A 24,195-nucleotide genomic window follows, 5' to 3' on the forward strand; every position below is an offset into this window, starting at 1 on the left:
GGCACGAAAAATCACGTTTTTTTTTGTTTAAACTGCATTTTGGGATAATAAATAAATTTTTGAGGAATTTCATTGGCACCGTCGGAAAGAGGAGATCTTAAGTAATAAAATTATATCTGTCTCAATTTTTTCTAGTGTCGAATAGTCTTAGTTATTGGCCGTTGAAAAGCAGTGTCCCGGTAGTGGCGTTTTGGCCGTTTAAGGGTTAAACTCTTTTGTGAAAACTCGTCTTGTAGGCTGGAAAATTCAACAATTTCGTAGGAAATTAAAAAAATTAGTAGGAATTTCGTTTTTTTAAAAACTTTTTTAACTTAAAATTTAACATTTTGATTCAAAATTCAACTTACTGGTTAAAAATTAATTTTTTAAACTGTAATTAAACAAATTGCTTTAAAATTTAACTGCTTCGTTGAAAACTAAGTTGTTTTGTTGAAAATGCATGTTTTCGGGTTGGAAATTCAACTGTTTGGAAAAAAATTCATCTTGTTTGCTGGAAAATTCAACAATTTAGTAGAAAATCTAACTATTTTGATTGAAATTTGATCTTAGATAGTTGAAAAATTCAACTAAATAGTTAAAATTTGATTGTAAATTCATTAAAAAATTTATGAACTTTGTAGAAAATGCATCTTTTAGTGGAGAATCGGTTTTTTGGTTAAAAATTGAAAAGTCTAGTTGAAATCTGGATTGTTTTATAGAAAGCTCTTCTTTTTGTATAAAATTCCACTGCTTTTACGAAAGTTGAACTAATTTGTAAATTTATTTGAAAAATTAAAATACTGTTTTGCGAGAAACACTTCCAAACTGCTGGTAACGCAGACAGTAGCGCTTTGGCTCCATAGCTGGAAGATGGAAGGTTGCGTGTTCTTTTCTCGTTGCGTGCACTTTTATATTTATTTTATTTTTATGTTTTACTTATTAAAATGTTTACGAATATAATTTTCTTCAATAACCTTTACAAATTATGCAAGTAATAACTTGTTTTTTACGAAAACGCTGATTTTAACAATTTTATCACGATTTTTGCGAACAAATTTATTTTATAATAAGTTTATTAATTTTTTAATGATTTTTACCAATTTTTTTCAAAATTAAAAGTATATATTAGGCTTAAAAAATGGTGTTCTTTTAGGAAGAACACTACTGCTTGAGCTTACTGCTTTAGCTATCAGCCGTTAGAAATTATTTTTATTTAAACATTCAAAGTGGATCTTCTCAGAAACGTCGAAAAAGCACATAATACGGCTTTGTCAAATTAAAACTCAGATAATGAGATTTAATTAAAAAATTATGAACCGAAACTGAAGTTTACCATTACCATTCTCCCCATTATTACAACAAAAAAGATGTATTTATGTATTTACTTAACTTCAATTGAAACCATTTTTCAATATAACTCATAATTTTGAAGTTAATAAAGAAATTTTTTTCGGGTTATCCGAGCAATGTTGTTAGAATGCAAAAAATGATCAAAGGGGGAGGGTCGGTAAGGCCGGTTTTTAGCCTAATTTATTTTTGGAACAAAAAATCTGAAAAAATCATGGTAGTATCTTATAAGTATCCCGAGTCGATTGCACGTTAAACGGACTACCCTCCACCCCCCAGCCACCCCCACCCCCCTACAAATATAGGAAACACCACTACCCACTAACTGTATTTTCGAGCGATTTGACACTCTTAAACATGTATTCTGAGGTTAGCTCGGGTTTACTATGGTTTTCGGGGTCGTCGAATACAAATCTGGCGTTCTTTGACTTTTATCGCGTCAGGTTCAAGGTCATTGGAAGGTCAAATCGAGAGAAAACGGTAAAAAAATCCAAAAAAATACGTTATAGGTTTTTGGAGTCGCTAATTACGAATCTGGCATCCGTTGAACTCTATCTCTTCAGGTTCAAGGTCATTTGAAGGTCAAATCGAGAAAAAACGGTAAAAAATATTTTAAAAATATGTTATAGGTTTTTGGGGTCGCTGATTACGAACCTGGTCCTGAAGCGATAGAGTTCAACGGATGCCAGATTCGTAATTAGCGACTCCAAAAACCTATAACGTATTTTTTTGGATTTTTTTACCGTTTTCTCTCGATTTGACCTTCCAATGACCTTGAACCTGACGCGATAAAAGTCAAAGGACGCCAGATTTGTATTCGGCGACCCTGAAAACCATAGTAAACCCGAGCTAACCTCAGAATACATATTTAAGAGGGTCAAATCTCTCGAAAATACAGTTGGTGGGTAGTGGTGTTTCCTATATTTGTAGGGGGGTGGGGGTGGCTGGTAGTCCGTTTAACGTGCAATCGACTCGGGATACTTATAAGATACTACCATGATTTTTTCAGATTTTTTGGTCCAAAAATAAATTAGGCCAAAAACCGGCCTTAGCGACCCTCCCCCTTTGTATATTACTTTACGCCCTGTTACCTACCTTTCTTTTTTAATTCATCTTGTAATTTCTTGTCGAAAGTAGTGCCGTCATTTGGAGTGATGAAACAATAGAGACATTGTCCCTTAACCGGATGTGGTTTGCTAACAACTGCTGCCTCGGCTACAGATCCATGTCCAGCTAACACACTTTCCACTTCAGCGGTTGACATCAAATGACCCGAAACATTCAGCATGTCATCTATTCGTCCCGTCACCCAAAGGTAGCCATCGGCATCACGTCTTGCTCCTACAAATTATGCAAACAAAATTTAAATGTATGTACACTAATATAAATGCACTTTTCGTACTTATTTTCAAATCGTTCGCAATATTTACTTTTCAGAAACTTCATTAATACAAATTCAGATGTTAAAACGATTATTTTGAACAAATAATTTTAGAAGAAAAAAATCTGCATCAGCCCGGATTTGAAACGGGATCGCTACTACACATGGGGCTTTAAACAATTACGCCGCCGAGGGCTCAGCAGATTTCTACTGCGAAAAATGTACCATTTTTTAGCAATGTGAGTTTAATCTGATAATTTTGCAAGATTTATTTAACATTTAAAGGAGATAGCATCCGAGTTTTTAAATTTTTAATTAATACAAATTTCGATGTTAAAACAATTACTTCGGACAAACAGTTTTTGAAGAGCTATTGAGAACAAGAAAAGATCTGCTGAGGCCTCGGTGGCGTAATTGGTAAACGCTCTACTCATGTTTGGTGGCATTCAGGGTTGAAATCCGAGCTGAGGTAGATTTTTTCTTGTTCTTCAAAAGTCTTTCAAAATTAATTAGATTTCAAAAATTTTAATATTTACAGACCGCGGACTCATTTGAGAAATTCCAAATAATGTGAAAATTTTGCCCTCGTAATATGATGAAAGTTAATAAAATTATAAATCTATTTATTAGGTATATATTGATGGAAAAATGTCAATTTCATGAAAAGATATTGAAAAATGGCAAATTTCGATGTTTTTGAAAATTGGAATAACTCTGAAAATAATTAATATTTAGAAAAGTCTTCAGTTGATTCCAAACGCAAGCCTCCATTTTATTTGGTGATTTACAATTATCCTGATTTGGAAAAGGGAGTTTTCGAAAAGAATTAAAAATCTAAATTCCGGCATGGAATATCAGCAACGAAATATAATTTCGAATTTAGAACAGAGTTTCCGTGAACAATTGTGATTTTTACTTTGGAACAGGGAATTTCGGGAAAAATTCTAATTTTGACTTTGGGACAGGAAATTTCCGCAAATAATTAGAATTTTTACTTCGGGGCAGTGCATTTCATAAGAAAATTATAACTCTGAGATAGATTTGAGAATTTTCATAAAGAATTATGATTTTTATTTCATTTTCACTTTAAAATAATAAATTTCATACTAAACTAAAATTTTTATTTTCGGACAGGCAATTTCCGTAAAGAATTGTAGGGAATTTTAGTAAACAATTATAATTTTGAGATTGAATTAGGTAATTTCAGGAAAGAAATATAATTTTAATTAAAGTTTGACAATTTCAAATAGAAAAATATATTGACTGTTATAATTTAATGCATAGAAATTGAATATACAAATTTGACTAAAATCAACATGTTTGAAGAGCGGTTGACCATTGTTTGTCGGCTGGCAATGGCAGTTGCTGGGCTCTCTGTTTTCAGGTCTGCCACGGCCCTGTTTAATTACTTTTCCGAGAACTTCGACAAATCTAAAATCCATTAGGGAAGGTTGGACTGATTCTGAAAAGACTGTTGACTCAACTTTGGAACGCCAAAGTAGACCTTAACCTTCACTCGTCACTTTGGGACCGGTAGTCCGAGAGAAGGGATAAACCAGGCGTTTCCAAAAACGCCTTGGGTTTCTCGGCCGGTTCGAGTTACCTTTTGCTTCAACGTACTAGGCAGTCTGATAAGTACCTGAAAATTCTAAGAGATGGCATTAGTATTCACTAATGTGAACCATTTTCGTCGAGCTTGATCCTTCAAATGACGCCTGTCCAAACGTCAGCCATTTATGTTTACGCATTAACAAGTTACAGCACTGAGAAGCGACTAACCTCCGAGTTTTTTTTAATATGGAAAAATCTGAGTTTCGAGTTTTGATCAATCACTACTATCTTCGCAAGAAAACGATATCCGAGACCAAGGCCAAGCTGGATAAGTATTACCCGGACTCTGCACCGTCGATTGGAACGATTCATAAGTGGTTTACCGAGTTTAGTTCTAGCCGTACGAGCACAGTTGATGCTGAGCGATCTGGGCGCCCAAAAGAGGTCACTACACCAGAAAATGTCGAAAAAATCCATGATATGATGTTGAATGATCCCAAAGTGAAATTGAGAGAGGTAGCTAATGCTGTAGGCATATAATTGGAACGTGTGGGCAATGTCATGCATTCAGTTTTGGGCATGAAGAAGCTCTGCGCGCGATGGGTGCCGCGTTTGCTCACAGACGACCAAAAACGAATTCATGTGACAACTTCCCAGCAGAATTTGGCATTATTTTCGCGGAAGCCGACCGAGTTTTTGCGCCGATTCCTAACCATGGATGAAACCTAGATCCACTACTACACCCCTGAGTCAACGCAACAGGCAAAACAGTGGGTTCCACCGGGCCAAAGTGCTCCGAAGCGTCCAAAAACGCAACAATGGGTCGGAAAGGTTATGGCCTCCGTATTTTGGGATGCACATGCCATAATATTCGTGGACTATCTTGAAAAAGGTAAAACCATAACCGGAGCATACTATTGATCATTATTCACCAGGCCTGGCCCCCAGCGACTATTACGTGTTCCCTAACCTGAAGAGATGGCTCACCGGTAAGCGTTTTTATTCAAATGAGGAGCTCATAGCTGAAACTGAGGCGTATTTTGGAGACCTTCCGATCGAGTACTTTCCGAGCGGTATCAAAAAGTTAGAAAATCGTTGGACTCGCTATATCGACCTAAAAGGAGAGTATGTTGAAAAATGAAACCGACTTTGGCCAAAAAAAAGTCTCCGCGTTTCATTTTTCAGGGACTTATCAGACTGCCTAGTAGCTTCGGTGCTTCGTGGCGGTTCCTTCCTGTGATAAAGCTAGACTTTCTGCCTGCTTTGTTTTGGATTCATTCAGCTTGTTGTTTCTGGTTGCACTCGAGGATGATACTGGAATTTGCCTTTTGAGTAATCACACACGCACTATGTTTTCTTTACGATGTCCTGCTTTGCCTCACTTCTTGGTATCTCAAAATTCTTAGTTCATGGTCAATACCATCACTCACTTTATTTCTTTTCTTAAGCTTTAAACGCAACATTCATTTCCTATTGCTATGTCTATTAAAGAGTTGTTATCAAAGTTTACCGCAAAATTTACCTCAAAGTCTACAGAAAAATTTACCGCAAAGTTTACCTCAAAGTTTACCGCAACCCTTACCGCAATGTTTACCGCAAAATCAATATAATTTAATTTACTATATTATGGCCATTAAATACTATGAAAAAAGCTACGATTGAACGTTCAGAACACTTGTCTTTCTCGCCCACATCAATGAACGGAGCAAATTTATGTATTATAAAAAAATAAAACCAATTTACAACTTGTACAATCGTTTTCTTTCAGTTAATGATCTGATCCGCTCCGATCTCTCTGGCTATTTATCTTTTTAATCACAACAAATAAATTTACCGTCATTTTCAGCGTTCAAAATGAAAAAATGTTTAATTATAAACTTTGAAAATTAATTTATTCTGAAAAAAGATTAAAAATTATACAATATTAAATGAAAAAGATTTAAAATAAAAAATGTCTTCTACGGAACGTTAATCATTAAACGAATCCGGACTTCTTTTAAAATTGAACTAACAAGCGTTGTGATTTTAAAACTTTTTAAAACTTCAATTGTTTTAAGATTGAAAAATATTTAAGGTAAATTCAAATTGAAAAAAATCAAAAATGCTCAAATTGTTCATCATATATATATTTTTATTCATTTGCTTCAACTGTTATATATTTTGAGTTTAAACAACACATAATTTAACTTTTTTATTTTAAATCGTTTAGTTCTTAATACTTCATTTAGAATTATTATTTATTTTTTAAAGCTTTTAATTTTTGGGTAGAAAATTCCCTTGAAATATTACAATATAACTTTTGAACAGAAAGTTTCGTTAAGATTTATAATTTTGTAATTAAACTGGTATTTTTTGAGAAGGAGGGGAAATTTTGACACAATAATGATTTATGAAAAAGAAATTTTAAAAAATCCTGTTCCAAGTCAGATTTCATGACATTTAGAAAATTCCTTGTTCCAAATCGGAATTTTTTTGAATGTGTCAAAAAATTGAAATTTTCCTCTTCCGAATTTTATAAAAAGGGAGTTACTATATTTTTTAAGTTGGAACAGAAAATGTTGTATTTTAATATGATTTTGACTTGAAGCAGCCATTTTTGGAAATAAATGTGTTACTTGGAACAGGGAATTTCCGTAAAGAATCATAATTTGGACTTTCGGACACAGGGAACTTTCGTCAAGAGTTACATATTATTTTTGGACTTAAACAGAGAATTTTGTACAAAGAACGGGAATTTTTAAGCAAAATTTTATGCTGATTTACGAGAAGGGAATTTAAAAAAAGAATCCCAGTTTCAAATCAGAAATCTCTGACATCTTTTTAAATGTTTATTTTTTATACAATTTAAATCTCTTGAAATATTTAAAAATCGTTTAAAATCATTGAGTTTTTTGACCTCTTTTAAATTAACGTGAAAAAAATGGAAAAATTATCAGGAATCCAAAATAATCCGTTGTCTCTGAAATACGTATACATTCCTATTAACATTTAGAAATCTTAAATATCTTTTAAAATTCCTTTAAAAGTCTTTGATAGGTTTCAATCTTTTAAATCCTTGGAGATTGCATTAAATCCCATCAAAGCCATAGAAATCCCTTAAAATTTAATTAAATTTCTTTCAACCTTCCCCAAATCTCTTAAATTCCGTTGATACCTTAGATACTCTTTTTTAATCTCTTGACAGTTTTTAAATATAATGTCTTACATTTTTTTTAATACTCTACAATCGTTCAAATTTTTCGTTATCCGTTGAAAATGGTTAGATCTTTTAATTCTTTACAGATCTTATAAAACCGCATATGCCTGGTAATATTCATACAAATGCTCTTAAATCATTTGAAATCCTGTAAATCATCTGATTTGAAAATTAAAAAAAATTTTAATCCCTTGAAATTTGTTCAATTTTCGATTTTTGGGATGGCGGATATGATATTTTAGCCAATCAGTGAAGAAGTTTCAAAACATGTTCAATTTCAAACAGAAAAAATAGTTGCATTATCATGCTATTTAAAAAATAATGGCATTAGTATAATTTTTTAAAAAAAGTCAGATTTCTTTCTACAATAAAAAAATGTATTTAAAATTTGGAAAGGAACCAACCTCGTTTGTTAATATTCATCGATTGCACAAAAACATCAACTTCAAACCAGTGATGGCCATTTTGGTAAACTGAATGATAAATTTTTCTAAATTCAATCTCTTAACCAATCCTAAAAAAAAATCCAAAAACTAGTAATCTATGACAATTTACAATAACAAAAAAGTTCATAACTCTAAATAAATTTTTAAATCGAAAATCTGCACAATGCCTATACTAAAGATCAAAGCTCGTCAAATATTTGATTCCCGAGGAGATCCCACCCTCGAAGTCGACATGATAACAGATATTGGATTATTGAGATCATCAGTTCCTTGCACACTTGCCCCAAATCCGAACGAAGCTGTAGACCTCAGAGATGGAATCGAAACATCATATAATGGCCGATCAGTTTTCAAAGCAGTGGACAACATAAATAATATCCTGGCACCTGCGATATTAAAATCGAAATTGGATGTTTGTCAACAGGGACAGATAGATGCGCTGATGATCAAACTCGACGGGACGGAAAATAAATCCAAATTAGGTGCAAATGCCATCCTTGGAATCTCGATTGCTTGCTGCAAAGCTGGAGCTGCTAAAAAGGGACTTCCACTTTATAAATACATTGCTCAATTAGCTGAAAATGGACGATTGTATATTCCTGTTCCAGTATTCACTGTCATCAGTGGTGGAAAAGCTGCTAATAATGGGTTGCCCTTTGAAGCCTACATGATTATGCCAATAGGTTTATATATAAATCAGAAATTCAGGTTTTAGAATTATATTTTATCTAAATAAATAAATAAAGGGGCCGTTCAAGAACTATGTTACACTGCCACATAGTTGGGAAACAGTATATTTTTTGGTCAAAAATCGACCGACGGATTTTGATGTTTTTGCTTCTCCGCAGAGGGAGCTTTGTAATGGTAACAATTTCGAAAAATCTTAATTTCTTTAACCAAATGTTTTTTAAAGATTCTTTGACTCGAGATCAATCGACTGATCTATAATATTAAGACATTTTATTAAAGAGTAAGAAAGTTATGAATAATTATATAACTTGAAAAATTTGTTTTGAACATAATAAATTTTGCTATTAACATTATTCAAAGTTTATGAAAGATGAAAAAGGCTCCTTAATCCGAGACATTTTACTTGAATTATTTTTATATTTTTATTTTGACTTCCTGCATAAGGACGCACATGTATTTGTTAATTAATTATAATCTTATGAAAGAATTCACAGCTAGTTTTTTTTAATGAATGACCTTAATTAACAATATTTTTTATTTAACAAATAATTTTTAACTTTTTTTCGTCTAATTTTTAGTGATGCTTCTTCTATTAAGATTTTTAAACTCATTAAAACTGGTCATAAATAATTGTAATAATTAGCTAGAAATACTGTCCCGTGAATTACAGTAAGAAATTCTTTTACAGTGTTACAAAGAAATTAATAAACAGTCATTTTTTCGTGATTTGCAATGCTAAGCTATTTTAAATACATAGATACCCATAATAGTTACTGTTTAACTAGTATTTAAACTATTTACATAAAAAAATACACTTTTCAACCCTTTTTCATTAATGTTCCATTTTTTTGTGGAATAAACTCGAAATATTTTGCCAGAGACTCCTTGCTGTTATATTTTACATAATAAGACAAACAGTTAACTATGCAAATAATTTTTAAAAACAAATGCACATTTTGACTTTTTTTTATGAATAGGCTTCTTTTGTTCGGAATTAATGTTCAAAGACTCCTGGAAGGAGAAGGAACAAGAAATTTGAAAGACTTCCGGACTTTTAAAAAAAGAAGTATAACAATCCTCGGTCGGTCGATTTTTGTCCAAAAAAGGTAATTTATCCCACTGTGTTTTTTCCACATTGATAATATGAATGTGAATAACAATTTTTTGAAATGCTTGAAAAAATGAAAGTGATTTTATTTTACAAGCAAAGCATGATACAGTTATCCCACTCTTTTCCCTATTTCCCTCTTTAATCTTTTTTAAAGAATTTCGCTGTTTTTTGCTGTTCTCAAGAAACTTCTTTTTCGCTTTTTACTACTCTTTGTACAAAGTTCAATTTTATTTTAGCCAAAAATTAGATTTTTGAACTGAAAATTTAACTAATCCATTTTTGGAAGAAAATTGATAGTTTTAGTTGAAAATTCAATTATTAGATTTTGCAATAAAACTTCATAATTTTTGGTAAAAAATTAAACTAATTTTTTTTAGATTACTTTGTTCAGAATTAATTTTATTTGTTAATGATATTAATCTATTCTTTTTTTGGTTCAAAATTCATCATCTTTAGTTGCAAATTCTGCGAATAAATATTTTATTAAAAAATTATGTTGTTTGTTAAAAATTAAATTAATTATCTGAAATTTACCACTTTGTTGTTAAACATTCATTTTATTGGTAGAAAAATGAACTATTTTGTTGAAACTTCGCTGTTTTTGGTTCAAAATTATTTGTTTTAGTAGCTAAAAAATTTAACTGTTGTGTTCAAAATTCGTGTTTTTGTAAAGAAATTCTATTATATTCTTAGAAAACTGAACTATTTGGTTGAGAATTAACTCTTCGGATGAAAATTAACTCTTGAGTTGAAAAATCAACTCTATTGTCAAAAATTTGTCTTTTGTTTTAAAAATGCATCTCTTTTGGTAGAAATTTGATATTTTTTAGTTAAAAATGCAACCATTTCGTTGAAAAGTAATCATTTGTTTGTTGCACATTTGTTTTTTGTCGTTGCATTCAACGGTTTTTTATGTCAATTGAAAATCTTATTTATCTTTTTGCAAGTGAGTTTATTTTCCAATTTACACCTTGGTAGGTTTTTACATACTCCCGAAATCCAAACATACGAGTGCTCCACAGATATGAGCGGGCCGACTCTAAACAAGCGTGCAAAATCCTCCCCCCTCTAGCCCTGTCCTATTTGAGAGTCAGGCGCGCCTGCGATTGCGCGCTGCCTTGACTTGCGCGTGCGCGTAGTACGCCTGTGTGCATTCTCACGCATTGCCCCCGAAACCTAAACGCCGTAGGAGTGGGAGCCCCCTTACGGTCGTTTATTTGGAGTTTCGATTACCGAACTTCTCGTATCTTTGGAGTTCTAGTGTATTTACATATTGTTGGAAAAGAATAATACAACGCTATAAAAATTGAAAACTTATAACTATACATCATATAATATTAGATTTTACAATTATATACATGATATCGAGTGTTGTAGTTTAGCTCCTTTACTTTAGATTCAAATGCTCTCGTCTACTGATACAGTACCAAGCTCGGTTCATCCTAAAGTATTTTACGAAGTTTGCAATTTAATTCTATTTCGGTGCAATTTTTAAGCCATTTTTTATTTAACTGCCACCTCTCCACTTATAACTTTTCTTATTGCCTCTCATGTTAGGAGGTGGGCTAAATTTTCTTCTTCTATCCTACAGGCCGGACATGATACGTCCTCAAAAACTTTATTTATAGCTTTCCCTAAGTTTTCGCTGATTGTCTGATTGGATTCCCTGATCTAAGTTGATTTTATGTCCTACGTCTAGTTTCCCCTCGAAAACATTTGTTTCGGCTTTTTCTCAAAATTTGAGCTTTTGTAATCCGGCCTTTTTTAAACCTGATTGACTCTTTTTTAAAACTGCGTTTGTTTCTAACCCAGCTGATAGCATGCTGTCCATTATTCTATCTAGAATTTTATACCCCACGTCGAGATGAGATATACCCCTAGCATTGACAGTATTAACATAGTCCCCCTCTTTGAGACAATTTGAGAAATTCTAGCTGTTCTAGCTGTTTTCCGATTGTGATCTGGTCTTCAATTGTGATTGGTCTTCATCTGGCGCTTTACCCGTTTTCGTTTTATTTATGTAGTTGATTAGTTCCTCTACCTCTGTTTCTTTATTAAGTTCGCTATTTTTGTTTAGTTCCTCATTATACTCTTTAAATAATTCTATTTCATTCCTGATCTCTTTCTTCTTTCGCGCATAAATTCTCTTGAATTTGTTTTTCTTATTACGCAATAACTTCCTACCTAATTCATTCTTTGTTTTGATAAATTTGTTAAGACTTCTCCAAACTATTTTCTTCAGATTTCTACCCTGCTCTCTTCCTATATCTTAAATTAATCCTCTTGAATGTCCCTCTCATCTTTTTTTGACTGATAACAGATTCTTTTGCAGCTTTTTTATGCTTAAAACTAGTATATCCCATCTTTCTTTTAATGTTGAATATTTTTGTCTTGTTTCCCATAGCTGTTGCATGATTTCTTTGAATAGACTTTCTTTATTTTAATCCCAAAGTAACTTTTCCTCTATGAATTTTCCTTTCTTGTTCTTTTTCTTATAACCTACCCTTGTTTTGGTTTCTGATTTAATTTTTGGTTCTATTTTCAAAAAACTAACCGGATTTTTACCCTCTTCTTTGTCAAGTATGGAGTTACTTGGTGGCAAAAAACTAAGGATGTCCTAGAGACGTCTTCGGGACATCCATATGACGTTCTTACAAAATGTATTTTTGAAATCCTAGGGATGCTCTTAAGACGTCTCATGTCTGTACGAAATATGTCTCGAGAACGTTCTATCTCGTTATGACTTCTTTGGGAAATTGGACATCCTACATACGTTGATTGTACTGACATTGGACGTCCTAGAATCGTTCCAAGGACGTTCTTGGGATTTTCATAGTTTTGTGCCTACTGGGTAACCGTCTTCTCCGCCTGCTACAGTGGTTAGTTTTCCTTCCCAATAGCTATTCATACTTCAATACAAAATTCTAAGACCATACTCTTCACATAACTCTAGTTTCAGACTCTCCACTGGCACAACCGGTTCTCGCACTCCAATCATCTAAATTCATTATACCATTGCCGTTTCCTATTGAAGTCTTACGCAATAAGGATATTTTACGCATGCTATTTGACACTCCTTCATTAATATAAACAGTAGCACTTTAAATTTCTTATCTTTTAATTCAAAATTTTTACCCTTTATAATTATTCCATATTTCCATTCTTTAAATACCAATATTTTCTCCTAAAATTTTCCTAATACCCACTAAGTCAGAGATTTTCAGCGAGGGGAAATTCGGCCGCAAACACTCATTTGCCACATGTATCATTTCCACAATGACGAACCTCAACTCATGTCAGCTGTAAAAGTGAGACAGAATTTTTCCGCGCTGAGTGAGGTAGCGTAGTGGTGGAAACGAGACAGCTGGCAAATGAGTATTTAGGATAAAATTTCCCCTCGCTGAAGAACGCTGTACTAAGTGACCGCCCATTGAAATCCCTTTTTTTCTGTGAACTTAAGTAACAGCCTTGGCTTTCCATTTGAAATCCTTCTCTAGCGAGTTGATAAAATTATCTTGGTAAATTTCTACTAACCATGTTCCTTGCAATATCATGATATCAACATTTTTAAGATAATCTGAAGCTATCCTTATCTTATTATATCTCGATACATTCCACGTCACTCTCTTATATTCCTTCAACATTACCTCTCTGAAAAAAATAGTTTATTGTCTACACCTTTTTCTAGGAAAGCTAACCCTCTCTCTAGCTCTGGCTGATGCAGTGGATCCCACTTCTTCTCTGACCGCTCTCCCTGCGTATTTTTCCCGCTCTCTATCCAAGTTTGGCTCTGGTTTCTCCTGTTTCCCCCACTACGCGTTTAAAAATTTCTGCATCGTCATTTCCATTTTAGATTCCGTTTTTGGGGTTTTATTATAATATTCTTTTGCTTCTTTTTGTTTCTCTATTTCTGCGACTGGTTCTTCGGGTTTGCTATATTTAAAAAATTTTTTGTTCTTTGTTGCTCCCGACAAAAACTTTTGGAAGTTTCCAGCATTTTGCTTTTTCCTATCGATTTGGATTTCTCCGCAAGTGAAGCCGCCCTTGGTATAGATTCCCGCGACCGTGTATCGCTATCAATTTGTTAGTTTCGGATCCTGCCTGCTCAGAGGTATATTCTCGCGGTTTTCTTACTTCATTACATAAAACATAACCTTAACAATGTTGTGACTTCAGTGGTGATAAAACGCGGTTGTCTCTGGTATGCGAAGTAGTGATTCTGTGTATTTTTAAATTTACACATGGCTTTACAGAACCTAAAAACACACAGGAATAACTACTGCGCATGCCAGAGATATCTGCGTTCTGATACCACTGTGTCACTTGCAAATTAGAATTAAACGTACAATCACTTGTGAAAACACTGGATAACATTCTTAAATACAATAAAGCTCTTTAACTTTTGTCTAGGGTGACCCTCCATCCGGATTTACCCGGACATGTCCTCATTTTAGGGCTCGCGTGAGTTGTCCTACAGGACTTTTTACTTTGTCCGGGTTTTTATCCGAATTTTTCAAATGAAAATTTAAAATTTTTAATCAACCGTTGTACCTTTTTTGAACAAAATGTTATCATTTAATGCCATCTTACGATATATTCTTTATTTCACATAGTAAAGTACTATTAAATATTCCTACTATACGAAAAATATATAAGTGTGCATTTGCGATATTGATTAGAATCGTTTTCAAACTTCTCTGTCCTACTTTGTCCTCATTTTTCAAAGATTATTGTCCTATTTTTCGAAAATCAATTATGGTCACCCTACTTTTGTTTAAATCAAAGACTTAGTCTGCGCCAACTCTTGATACACCGAAAATTACACAATTTGCCCTGGTTCACACTTCGCATCTACCTGCCCGCCGCGGTCAACCATAGTCCATCTATCTTTTTGTACAGAAAAAGCGTCCCTTTGCATTGGACATTCATATTCTGGTAGAAAAGTAAATAATAGTATGTTCTTGATCTTGCATTATTTTTGACCGATTAATTTATTTCGACATTTGATAAAGTTTTTGTAGGGTATATTATTGATAAACTTTGAACCTCATTTTCTCAGCTTGACAGTTGAGAGACATAGCGTACTATAAATTTAGGACAATGATTTGTCAAAATAATTGTCAACTATTCAAACTCCCCCCCCCCCCTAATTTCTTTTGAATCCCTGGAGAATTTACTTTTTCTGGTAGACAAGTTGTTGGTTAAAAATTCAACTGTGTTCTAAAAAATGGTCTGTTCGGCTTAAAGATTCGACTATTCAGATAATAATGCAACTTTTTCTAGTTGAAGTTAATTCTTTTATGTTTATAAATTGGACCACTTGTTTGAAAGTTAATATATTTGGTTAAAAGTTCGCCTGTTCTGTTTAAAAGTTCAACTTTCAATTTTGTTCAAAATTCCTCCCTTTTGGCAGAAATTAATCCTTTTGGTTGAAAATTCTCCTATTTTGTTTAAAATACAATATATTTTGACTGGAAATTTTGAGTTTTATGTTCAATTCAATATGGTGCCAATACTTCAATTTAATTTAAAACGATTTAATTCCTTCTTGTTCCTCTATCTTCGTCAAAAATCTCAATGTTCCTCCTGTTTTAAGAGCTACCATTTTGGGCTGTGAAGTCTGTTAAAATATTACTTTTGTATCTTTTTCATTTCATTTTAGGGTTTATTAAATAAAATAAAAAATTTGATTTAAGATGGAGGAGAAGGTTTTCGTATTTGTGACTTCACCCTAAGGAATCCAAGCATCGTGTGATGATTTTTGAGGAAGAAGGGAAGGGGTGGAAATAGTATGATGTATGTAGTTTTTAAACAGTCCCTTAAATATGTTTTTAGGCGCTGTGAGCTTTGCAGATGCGATGAAAATGGGATCAGAGATTTATCGTGAGATTGAAAGAAAAATTTCGGAAAAACAAGAAAAGAAATTACCACTTCTTTCCAATGGTGAAGGTGCCTTTGCTCCAGCTATGGAAAATGAGGAAGTCCTGACTTTGATGGATGAAGCAATAAAGACAATCGGTTATGATGGGAAGGTCAAACTTGCCCTCGACATTGGTGCCTCTGCATTCAACAAAGATGGCGAGTAATACCTTTCTAAAAGCGAATCCTTTCTGAACTAAATCTATATTTTCGAAATATATTTTTTGTTTTTAGGGATGTACGATTTAGCTTTAAAATCTGACGACACTGAGCCAGAGGACTACTTAGAAACAGAAGCCCTAAAGGAGCGGCATCTGGAACTCCTGACAGTATTTCCGAATATAGTATCTATCGAAGATCCCTTTGATCAGGAGGATTGGGATGGTTGGCCTCTGCTTGCTGATCAACCTATTCAGATCGTAGCAGATGAATTAACTGCCATGAATGTGGAAAGGATTGAGGAAGCAGTTGAGAAACAAGCAGCCAATTGTCTGCTAATAAGACTCATACAAATTGGAACAATAACAGAAGCTATTAATTGTTGTAAAATGGCGAGGCTCAACGGGTGGGGCACCATGGTCTCTGCAGGTTTTGGAGAAACTGAGGATGCCTTTATAGCTGATTTTTCTGTTGGTGTTTCTTGCGGTCAAATCAAGGTTGGGGGACCTTGCAGATCTGAGAGGACAGCAAAATACAATCAGATACTTCGAATTGAGGAAGAATTGGGAAAATATGCAAAATATGCTGGGAATAATTTTAGAAATCCTTTTTCGAATTAATTGAAGTTTTGAAGAAAGAACAGTGAACTCTGGCTTACCATCTCCTGTGCAGTAGAATCCACGGAATCTATCGAAATAAGTACTTTTAAATCGCTCGTGGTTTCCATAAAGTGTCCTCATCATTCCAGGCCAAGGTCTTCGGAATACTAGGTAACCTTCACCCTCGCCTTCAATTATGTGGCCATCCTCATCCAGCAATTCTGCTTGAACTCCGAAGAAAGGGAATGTCTGAAATTTCGAGAATTGAGGGATAAGAAGACTTAACAAGAATACAAGTTGAAATTAATTGAACTTACGGCTGATCCTGGTTTCATTGGAGTCGCTCCTGGAAGAGGAGTTATCACATGACCTCCAGTTTCCGTTTGCCAAAAAGTGTCTGCTATACTGCATTTTCCATGACCAACTAAGTTATAAAACCACAGCCAGGCTTCTGAATTTATTGGCTCTCCGACTGATCCAAGAACCTGGAAGACAATATAGTAAGAAAGCCTTGCTTTAAATTCGAAATCCAAATTCACTATTAATTTGATTCTTACCCTCAGGGAGCTGAGATTGTGTTTTTTTACGAAATCATCTCCAAACTTCATCAGAGACCTGATAGCAGTTGGAGCTGTATAGAATTGTGTGACTTTATACTTGTCAACTACTGACCAATACCTATCGTTTGTTGGATAGAAGGGTGTGCCTTCAAACTGGAGAAAAATCATTGTTAGACTCAAATATGTCTACATTATTGTTTTCTATCAAATTATTATACTAACTAAAACTGAAGTTGCTCCATTGGCCAGGGGTCCATAAACGACATAAGTGTGTCCTGTGATCCAACCTATATCCGCTGTACACCAATACACATCACCCGGATGATAATCAAAGACATACTTGAAAGTAGTTGCTGCATAAATGAAATATCCCGCTGTCGTGTGAAGAACTCCTTTAGGCTTTCCGGTAGAGCCGCTAAAACAGTTGCATTGAAACGTCATTATTAATTAAGCCATCTTATCAATTAATTAATTAAAATTTCATGTTTAACTATTACTTTAGAAAAATAATTGTTTGAAGAACAAGAAAAAAAATCTGTCTCAACCCGAATTTGAACCGGAAAAACCACTATGCAAAAGTGAAGCGTTAACCAGTTATGACACCGAGGCGTTAATTTTTGTTAAAGATTAGGATAGTTTAAAATACGTGTATTTGCAGCCACTTATTCCTAAAATTGAATAAAGTTATAGAAATTGTTCCTATATCCATTTTTAGGAATAACAAGCTAAAAACATTGAATTTAACAACAACAAATTGCCATACAGCCTTCCTATGAAAGCTTTATGTTGGTCTTTTGTCAAGCAAACGACCATCTAGAAACATATTCATTTAAGAAGAAGACTTATGAAGTGATATTGAACTAAAGATGTTCGATTCTGAAAAGATTCTTTGAAAACCAAACTTTTTCAATCAAACGACCGATGTTTTTAAAAATCGATTCTCATGTGTCCGATTAAAGAATCAATTTTTTTAGAAGAACTAAATCAGAACAAACCTCAAATCTTAAGCTTATATCTTCAAAACATTATTTATAGACTTAAAAACTAAATTATTAAGGTCCCTTATTTAAAAAGTAAGTCAACTCAGAAATAAAAAAAGACCTTGTGTATAAAATGAAAAGAGGATCTTCTGCTGCCATCCAAACTGGATAACAACTGGCCTCAACATCCTCCATTTCTTCATGCCACCAAGCATCTCTTTCATCATTCCAAGGAATGGTGTCTTCACTAGCCTTGCTCCCATTACTCGTACCATTTACGCCATTCGTTTTGCCTGGAAAATAATTCTTCCTCAGTTTCATAACATGCTTAAAATCGAGGTCAGAATTTACTCTAATGAATGTTTATAATTTTCAGTCTCACCACTGTTGTCAACCTTGGTATGGGGGCTAGTTATTCTTCTGATGTGAGAAACGACTATGCAACTTTCGACTACGTGACCCTGGTTTTTTAACTTTTCCAATGCCTCGTCGCAAATTGACTTTAATAATAAAAGTTTTTCCCCTCTCCATACACCATCTGTGGTTATTAGAACTTTCGCTTTGGAATCTATTATTCGTTCCGTAAGCGAATCTGAAGAGTACCCTGCGAACTAATAAATGTAATTCCAGTTTTAAAACTGATTTTTTTAAATTTCTGGCATGGATTAAGAGAATGAGATACTGAATTTTATGAACATTTTTTAATTGTGGGCTTACAATTTTTCTCCTATTCCCCGCTTTCCCCCTTTTTTTATCGTTTTCTTTTCGCTTAAATGCGAACTGAATTAATAGAACTCGATAAGAAAATCCAACTATTTTTTCCTGAATGTTCACTCTTTTTAATTAAAATGTCTACTATCAGCGGCGCTGGAACGAAATTTTTTGAAGGCGGCAAACTCGCTTTTTATCGTATATGGTATACATAGGTACATTCAGGTTCTTGTGATTCTTCTTTTGAGTTGAAAATTTTATTATATGCATGAAGATATTAATTTGTTGCTAATTTAATAATTTTGTTCAAAAGACATCCCTGTTGGTTGAACATTCAACTATTTTCTTAAAAATTCGTTTTTTGTGGATTAAAAACTGTACTATTTTGACAGAAAAGGACCCCGTAACACGCCTATGGGAAAAGTGGTTTCCGTTAATTTGGCTGATTTTTTAAAATGTTACGTGTCTCATCATTCTGAACATATGTCTCAAACTCAATGGGCACAAAGCCCAGTTTTGGGCTTTGCGTCCATTGAGACATTTATTCAGGACGCCGAGACGCGTAACAGATCAAAAATTCAGTCAAATAACCAAAAACACTCTTTCGAGTAAGGAAGATGACCGAGTGAACTTGTAGAGTCGATATCCCCATCACAGTAGAAGTCCAATAACTTGCCGATTGATAAGTGTACACTCCCCTTAAAACGTCATCACATGTACAGCACTTACACCAATTGTGGTTCTCCCACTACGTGTACTATTTTTAGCATGAGTTGCGCCCATGATATACGCATGCGCGCACCTAATACCATGCTAATAGAGGGGGCATCTGATAAGTCCGCAATTCCTAGAATTTTCCACCCCTACAGCCCCGAAGTTGGAAAGTTATCGGACTTGTACTGTATACTGACTTATCTTGGGACCCTTTGAGTTTTGGGTTTTGTGCCCATTGAGACATTTGTTCAGAATGCCGAGACACGTAACATATAAAAAATCCAGCCAAATTAACGGAAACCACTTTTTCCATAGACGTGTTACGGGGTCTTTCAAATAGTTGGTTGAAAATAATGTTCTTATTAAAAACTTATATTTTTTTGTTCAAAATTAAACTGTTTTGTAGAAAATTCGTATTTTCTTTTTTGAAAATTCCAAAATGTGGTGGAATTTTTCTTCGGATCTGAAAAATCTTTCTTGATTGAAAATTGAAAATTTTTTGAATTCATCTTTATAGTTTAAACATCCATGTCTTGATAGAAATGTTAACTCTTTCGTTTCAAAATGCCACTGTTGTATTGAAAATTATTATTATTTAAAGAAAATTCGACGTTTTTGATTGAAAATTTTTCTTATGATCGAAAATCATCTTTTTTTATTGAAAATTATTATTTTTGTTTGAAAAGTCTACTATTATATTTTTGATTCAGGATCCATCCTTTTGTCAAAAAAATAATTATTTTGTTAAAAATTCCACTATTATATTCAAAAGTACAATTTTCTGGTTAAAAATTCAACTTTTATGTTGAAATTTTCTGTTTTAAAAGAAAATTCGTCTCTTTTTGGTTAAAAATGAATGATTATTTAATAAAAATTCTAATATTTTAGTTTCATTCAGAATATTTCACTTTTGATTAAAACTTTAATTATTTTGTGAGAACTTCCACTAGAATGTTAAAAGAGTAATATTTTTTAGTCGAAAATTCAACTGTTTCGTTGAAAATTATTTTTTAAGAGAAAATTAATCCTTTTAAATATGAACAATCACCTTTTGGTAGGAGTCATCTTTTTTTATTAAAAATTATGCTTTTTATTTGGAAAATCTACTATTATATTTTTGCACGCGAAAGAATTTCTTTTGGTTAAAAGTTAACTACTTACTTTGTAGCAAATTTAACTATTTGCTAGAAAGTCATCTTTTTTGACTAACAAACTAAATCACTTGCTTGAAAAATTCATCTTTTGAGAGGAAAATTCATTTTTTTTTACTGACAATTCAATTATTTAATTTTGGTTAAAAATTCAACTATTTTGCTTAAAAGTAATATTTCGTGGTGGAAAATTCAACAACTGTATTGTATGATTTTTTTGTTAGAAAAAATTGGTCTTTTTGTATTGATTTAAATTTAATTGTTTTGTGAAAAATGCAATCACTTGTTTATAAAGTAATCTTTTTTCTGGTTAAAAATTAATTCTTTTTGTTTAAAAAGTCAAATTCATCTATTTTGGATGAAAATTTTTGTTGGTTCAAAATTCGTGTTCTTTGGTAGAAAATAAATCGTTCTGGGTTGAAAATTCGATTATTTTGTAGAAAATTTGTCCTTTTTGTTTAAAAGATCATGCCTTAGTAATTTTTTTAAAGTATACTGTTTGGTTGCAAAATAAACTGTATCAGTGAACTATTGAATTATTTGGTTCAAGAGAAACTTTTTTGTGGAAAATTCGTATTTTCGGCTTAAAAATTTAAATTTATTTTTAGAAAATTCCTATTTTTTGGCTTGGAACTTTCACAGCTTGATAGAAAATTTAACTATTTGGTTGAAAATGTAACTACTTTGCAGTAAAGTCGTCTGTTTAGGATAGAGAGTTTAAGAATTTTGTACAAACTTTCACTTTTTTGTTGAAAAATCATATCTTAGGGCTGAAACAATTTGGTTGAAATTTTATCTTTCTCGGTTATAAATGAACCTTTTTCGTTCAACTTTCAATATATTTCGACTTGAAATCTTAGGAATTTACAGTAATTCATATTGAATTCAATATGGTACCTACATTTTTTGATTAAAAAGAATTTATTCCCCTATATTCTCGAAAAATCACCCTATTTCCCCTCTTTTAAGAGCTTTTTTGGCCATAAAGTCGGTAATTCTCATTTTGGGCCACGATGAAAATAAATGTCCATCAGCATGTTTAATACTTCAATGACACGTTTCCGCTGAAATTTCCACAAAAGTCTAACTACTTTTTAGAGAACTTTCCCTATGACATTTAAAAAAATGCTGTTAATTAGGATTCCCATTTCAAACCTATTCCAGTATAAAAATTAGGGCGACGAATTTAATTGAATCAACCTTAATCTTAAAATTACTTTTTCCATTAAAATTAATTTTTAATTTAAACTTATTTTTAGACTTCTTACCACTATACTATGGACGGCCCCTATCCTGGTGCATGCCAGCATTGCAACCGGAAGTTCCATGATCATCGGCATGTAAATAGCCACCCGATCTCCTTTTGTGACTCCTTTTGACTTGAGCACATTGGCGAATTTGCAGACCTCCTGGAGGAGTTTTTTGTAGGTCAATCGAGAGTAATCTTCGGGGTCATTTCCTTCCCTATGAAAAGTTCATGGAAAATTAGACGTTAGTCGGACATCAGGACAAAGAAAATGTCACGCGCGGACTTCGAGTGCGTTTTAAAATTCTAGTTGGTGTCGTAAGCAACACGTTAGAGTCAAAAGTCAAGTTCCATGAAAATAATCTACGTTTTAAGTATATTCTTTGAAATGCCTCATTTTCATATTTTTTTCCGACGGTCATTTTTCTACAACGAACCTAAAAAAAAATTCAAGTATTGAATCGCCCAATTTTAGGCTTCCTGTCAAAATATAATCAAAATAATTTTAATATATTAACATTTATCTTGTTTTTACTAATAATTACATAAATTAATTTTTTACTTTATGATCATAATATGCTGTAGGGTGGTCTCCTCTACGCGGACAAATCTGGAAGTCTTAGGGAATTTTTTTAAAGTCAAGGAATTTTGTTGAGAGCGTACCCAATTGAAAAAAATTTTTTTATATAAAATTAAATAAAAACGTTTGTTCATTTCTGAATGTATCTTTACAATAATGAATTTGTCTAATGGTTGAAAATTCTACTCTTATTGAAAATTCATATATTTCTTTTTAATTGAACTATTTTTTATTTATAATAAAAATTATTTTTAGTAGCAATATAAATTATACATTTTTCACTACGAATTAATCTTTTTTGGACCAAAATTTAACAACTTGGTTGAAAGTTCAACTCTTTTGTTATTAATTAGTTTTTTTTTTAAAATAATTTTTTTTAATAATACATCTCGTTGGCAGAAAATTTAACTATTTCATTCAGACGTTTTTTTCACATTAGTATTTTACTATTTCAGTTAAAACTTGAAATATTTGTTTGAAAATTAGTTGTTTTTTTTTAACTAAAAAATTAAGATAATTCAGTTGAATATTCCATAATTTTAGTTGAAAATTCACCTCTATGGTTTAACACTTATTTTATTACATTAAAATTTAACTATTCAATTTCTGGTGGAGATTTTATACTTTTTAATTATAAATTCATGCCTTTTGTTGAAAATTCTTATTTTTTGATAGAAAATAAATTTTTTCCTTGAAAATTCAACAATTCCAGTTTAAATTTCACAATTTTAGTTAAAAATGTATCTTGTTGGTTAAAAATATCACTATTTTATAGTGTTTCACGAAAATATAAATATTGATCTAAAAGGGTTAAAGTGGATAGCCTTAATAATAACTTTCTCGTTTTGCTAGAAAGACGGATGGAAAAGATTCAGATTAGATTTGCATAATGTAGATTAAAAATTAAAATAGTTCTTAATACTATCAGTAATATATTAATGAGAAAAGTATCACAATTATAAAAGCGTTTAATTCATCAATATTAACTAAATGTGAATATAAATAAACTTTGATCATGATAACCTTTCGAATATATGACATTACGTGTCACAAATTGTGAAATTAATACCTGAAAGGTACAAAAGAAGTAATTAAAACATTTACATATAGTTAATAAAGGACGCCGCACCAAATGTACAGTAAAATGGCCACCGGTGAAAAATTCTAAAAAAATTTTTTTTTGTATTTTCGAACCTGCAAAGCAATAATTCGAAGGAAAAAAGTAAGAAAAATGGACAGTTTTTTTTACAAACAATTGTCAAAGTTTCAATTTTTACATGTATTTTAATAGAAAAATGCTGATTTTCGTGAAAAGTTTTTTTTCTCCTAAACTAATAGTTGGATTTGGTTCAAACTTGCACATTTTTACCATCATTCCTACTAAAACAAAAGGTTCATATCCAAGATCTAGAAAGATAAACGGTTTATGCGGTATACACCATGATATAAGGATGTTTTCATACCTCAAACACCCAAGTATGGAAATTATCATTTGTTAGTAACTAAAGTCACTAGGTATTTTCTATTAAATTACTAAGGTATGAAATAAATTTCAGATAAGTAGAAGAAGTGTGCATGTCAAGGGGTTGTTTAATCATCCCTTATTTAGAGAAGCAGAGAAATTAACTTTACAATAATTATGGTATGATTAAATGACCCTAAAAATAAATTCTAATGCAAATCCTGCTAAAAAACGCTACCTGTACATATTTTAAGGTGATTCTGTTCATCAATGTTATAATAAAAAATCTCTGGTACTTTATCCCGTTTAAATGATCGATTTCCTTGGGTTTTTATAAATAGGGAGTGATTAGGCGACCCTGAAAATAAATTCTTATGCAAATTCTGCTAAAAAAAACCCTACCTGTACATATT

General features: G+C 32.4%; 2 protein-coding genes across 4 annotated transcripts in view; one reads left to right on the forward strand and one right to left on the reverse strand.

The window, feature by feature from the left end:
- Window positions 1-24,195, reverse strand: part of LOC117175975 (acetyl-coenzyme A synthetase) — an 84,750-nt gene that overhangs the window by 5,925 nt on the left and 54,630 nt on the right. The window contains exons 3-10 of the mRNA XM_033365865.1: window positions 21,763-21,958; window positions 18,301-18,529; window positions 18,040-18,211; window positions 17,161-17,353; window positions 16,936-17,091; window positions 16,696-16,863; window positions 16,438-16,627; window positions 2,422-2,667 (exon numbers count right to left, since the gene is read on the reverse strand). Of these exons, the coding sequence (XP_033221756.1) occupies window positions 2,422-2,667; window positions 16,438-16,627; window positions 16,696-16,863; window positions 16,936-17,091; window positions 17,161-17,353; window positions 18,040-18,211; window positions 18,301-18,529; window positions 21,763-21,958 (1,550 nt within the window). The remainder of the gene's footprint in view (window positions 1-2,421; window positions 2,668-16,437; window positions 16,628-16,695; window positions 16,864-16,935; window positions 17,092-17,160; window positions 17,354-18,039; window positions 18,212-18,300; window positions 18,530-21,762; window positions 21,959-24,195) is intronic.
- On the forward strand, window positions 7,895-22,152 carry LOC117175976 (enolase-like). Of its 3 annotated transcripts, none has more exons than XM_033365869.1 (4): window positions 7,895-8,382; window positions 15,537-15,779; window positions 15,855-16,878; window positions 16,942-17,601. In XM_033365869.1, exons 1-3 carry the CDS (start codon window positions 8,064-8,066, stop codon window positions 16,397-16,399), a joined length of 1,107 nt encoding a protein of 368 aa, XP_033221760.1. In that variant the 5' UTR covers window positions 7,895-8,063; the 3' UTR covers window positions 16,400-16,878; window positions 16,942-17,601. The 3 variants fall into 3 exon arrangements, with proteins under 3 accessions (XP_033221760.1, XP_033221759.1, XP_033221758.1); XM_033365868.1 differs by lacking the exon at window positions 16,942-17,601 and adding an exon at window positions 21,754-22,152 and having other exon boundaries at window positions 7,896-8,583; XM_033365867.1 differs by having other exon boundaries at window positions 7,896-8,583.

The sequence above is a fragment of the Belonocnema kinseyi genome, chromosome 7 (assembly GCF_010883055.1).
Source record: "Belonocnema kinseyi isolate 2016_QV_RU_SX_M_011 chromosome 7, B_treatae_v1, whole genome shotgun sequence".
Lineage (NCBI taxonomy): Eukaryota > Metazoa > Arthropoda > Insecta > Hymenoptera > Cynipidae > Belonocnema > Belonocnema kinseyi.

What these genes read in the sequence shown, in the direction of transcription:
- LOC117175976 (XM_033365868.1), top strand. Translation starts at nt 8,064, where the DNA reads ATGCCTATACTAAAGATCAAAGCTCGTCAAATATTTGATTCCCGAGGA. An exon ending in CTACATGATTATGCCAATAG is followed by an intron (nt 8,584 to 15,536) that starts GTTTATATATAA and finishes ATATGTTTTTAG; the next exon opens with GCGCTGTGAGCTTTGCAGAT. An exon ending in CTCTGCATTCAACAAAGATG is followed by an intron (nt 15,780 to 15,854) that starts GCGAGTAATACC and finishes TTTTGTTTTTAG; the next exon opens with GGATGTACGATTTAGCTTTA.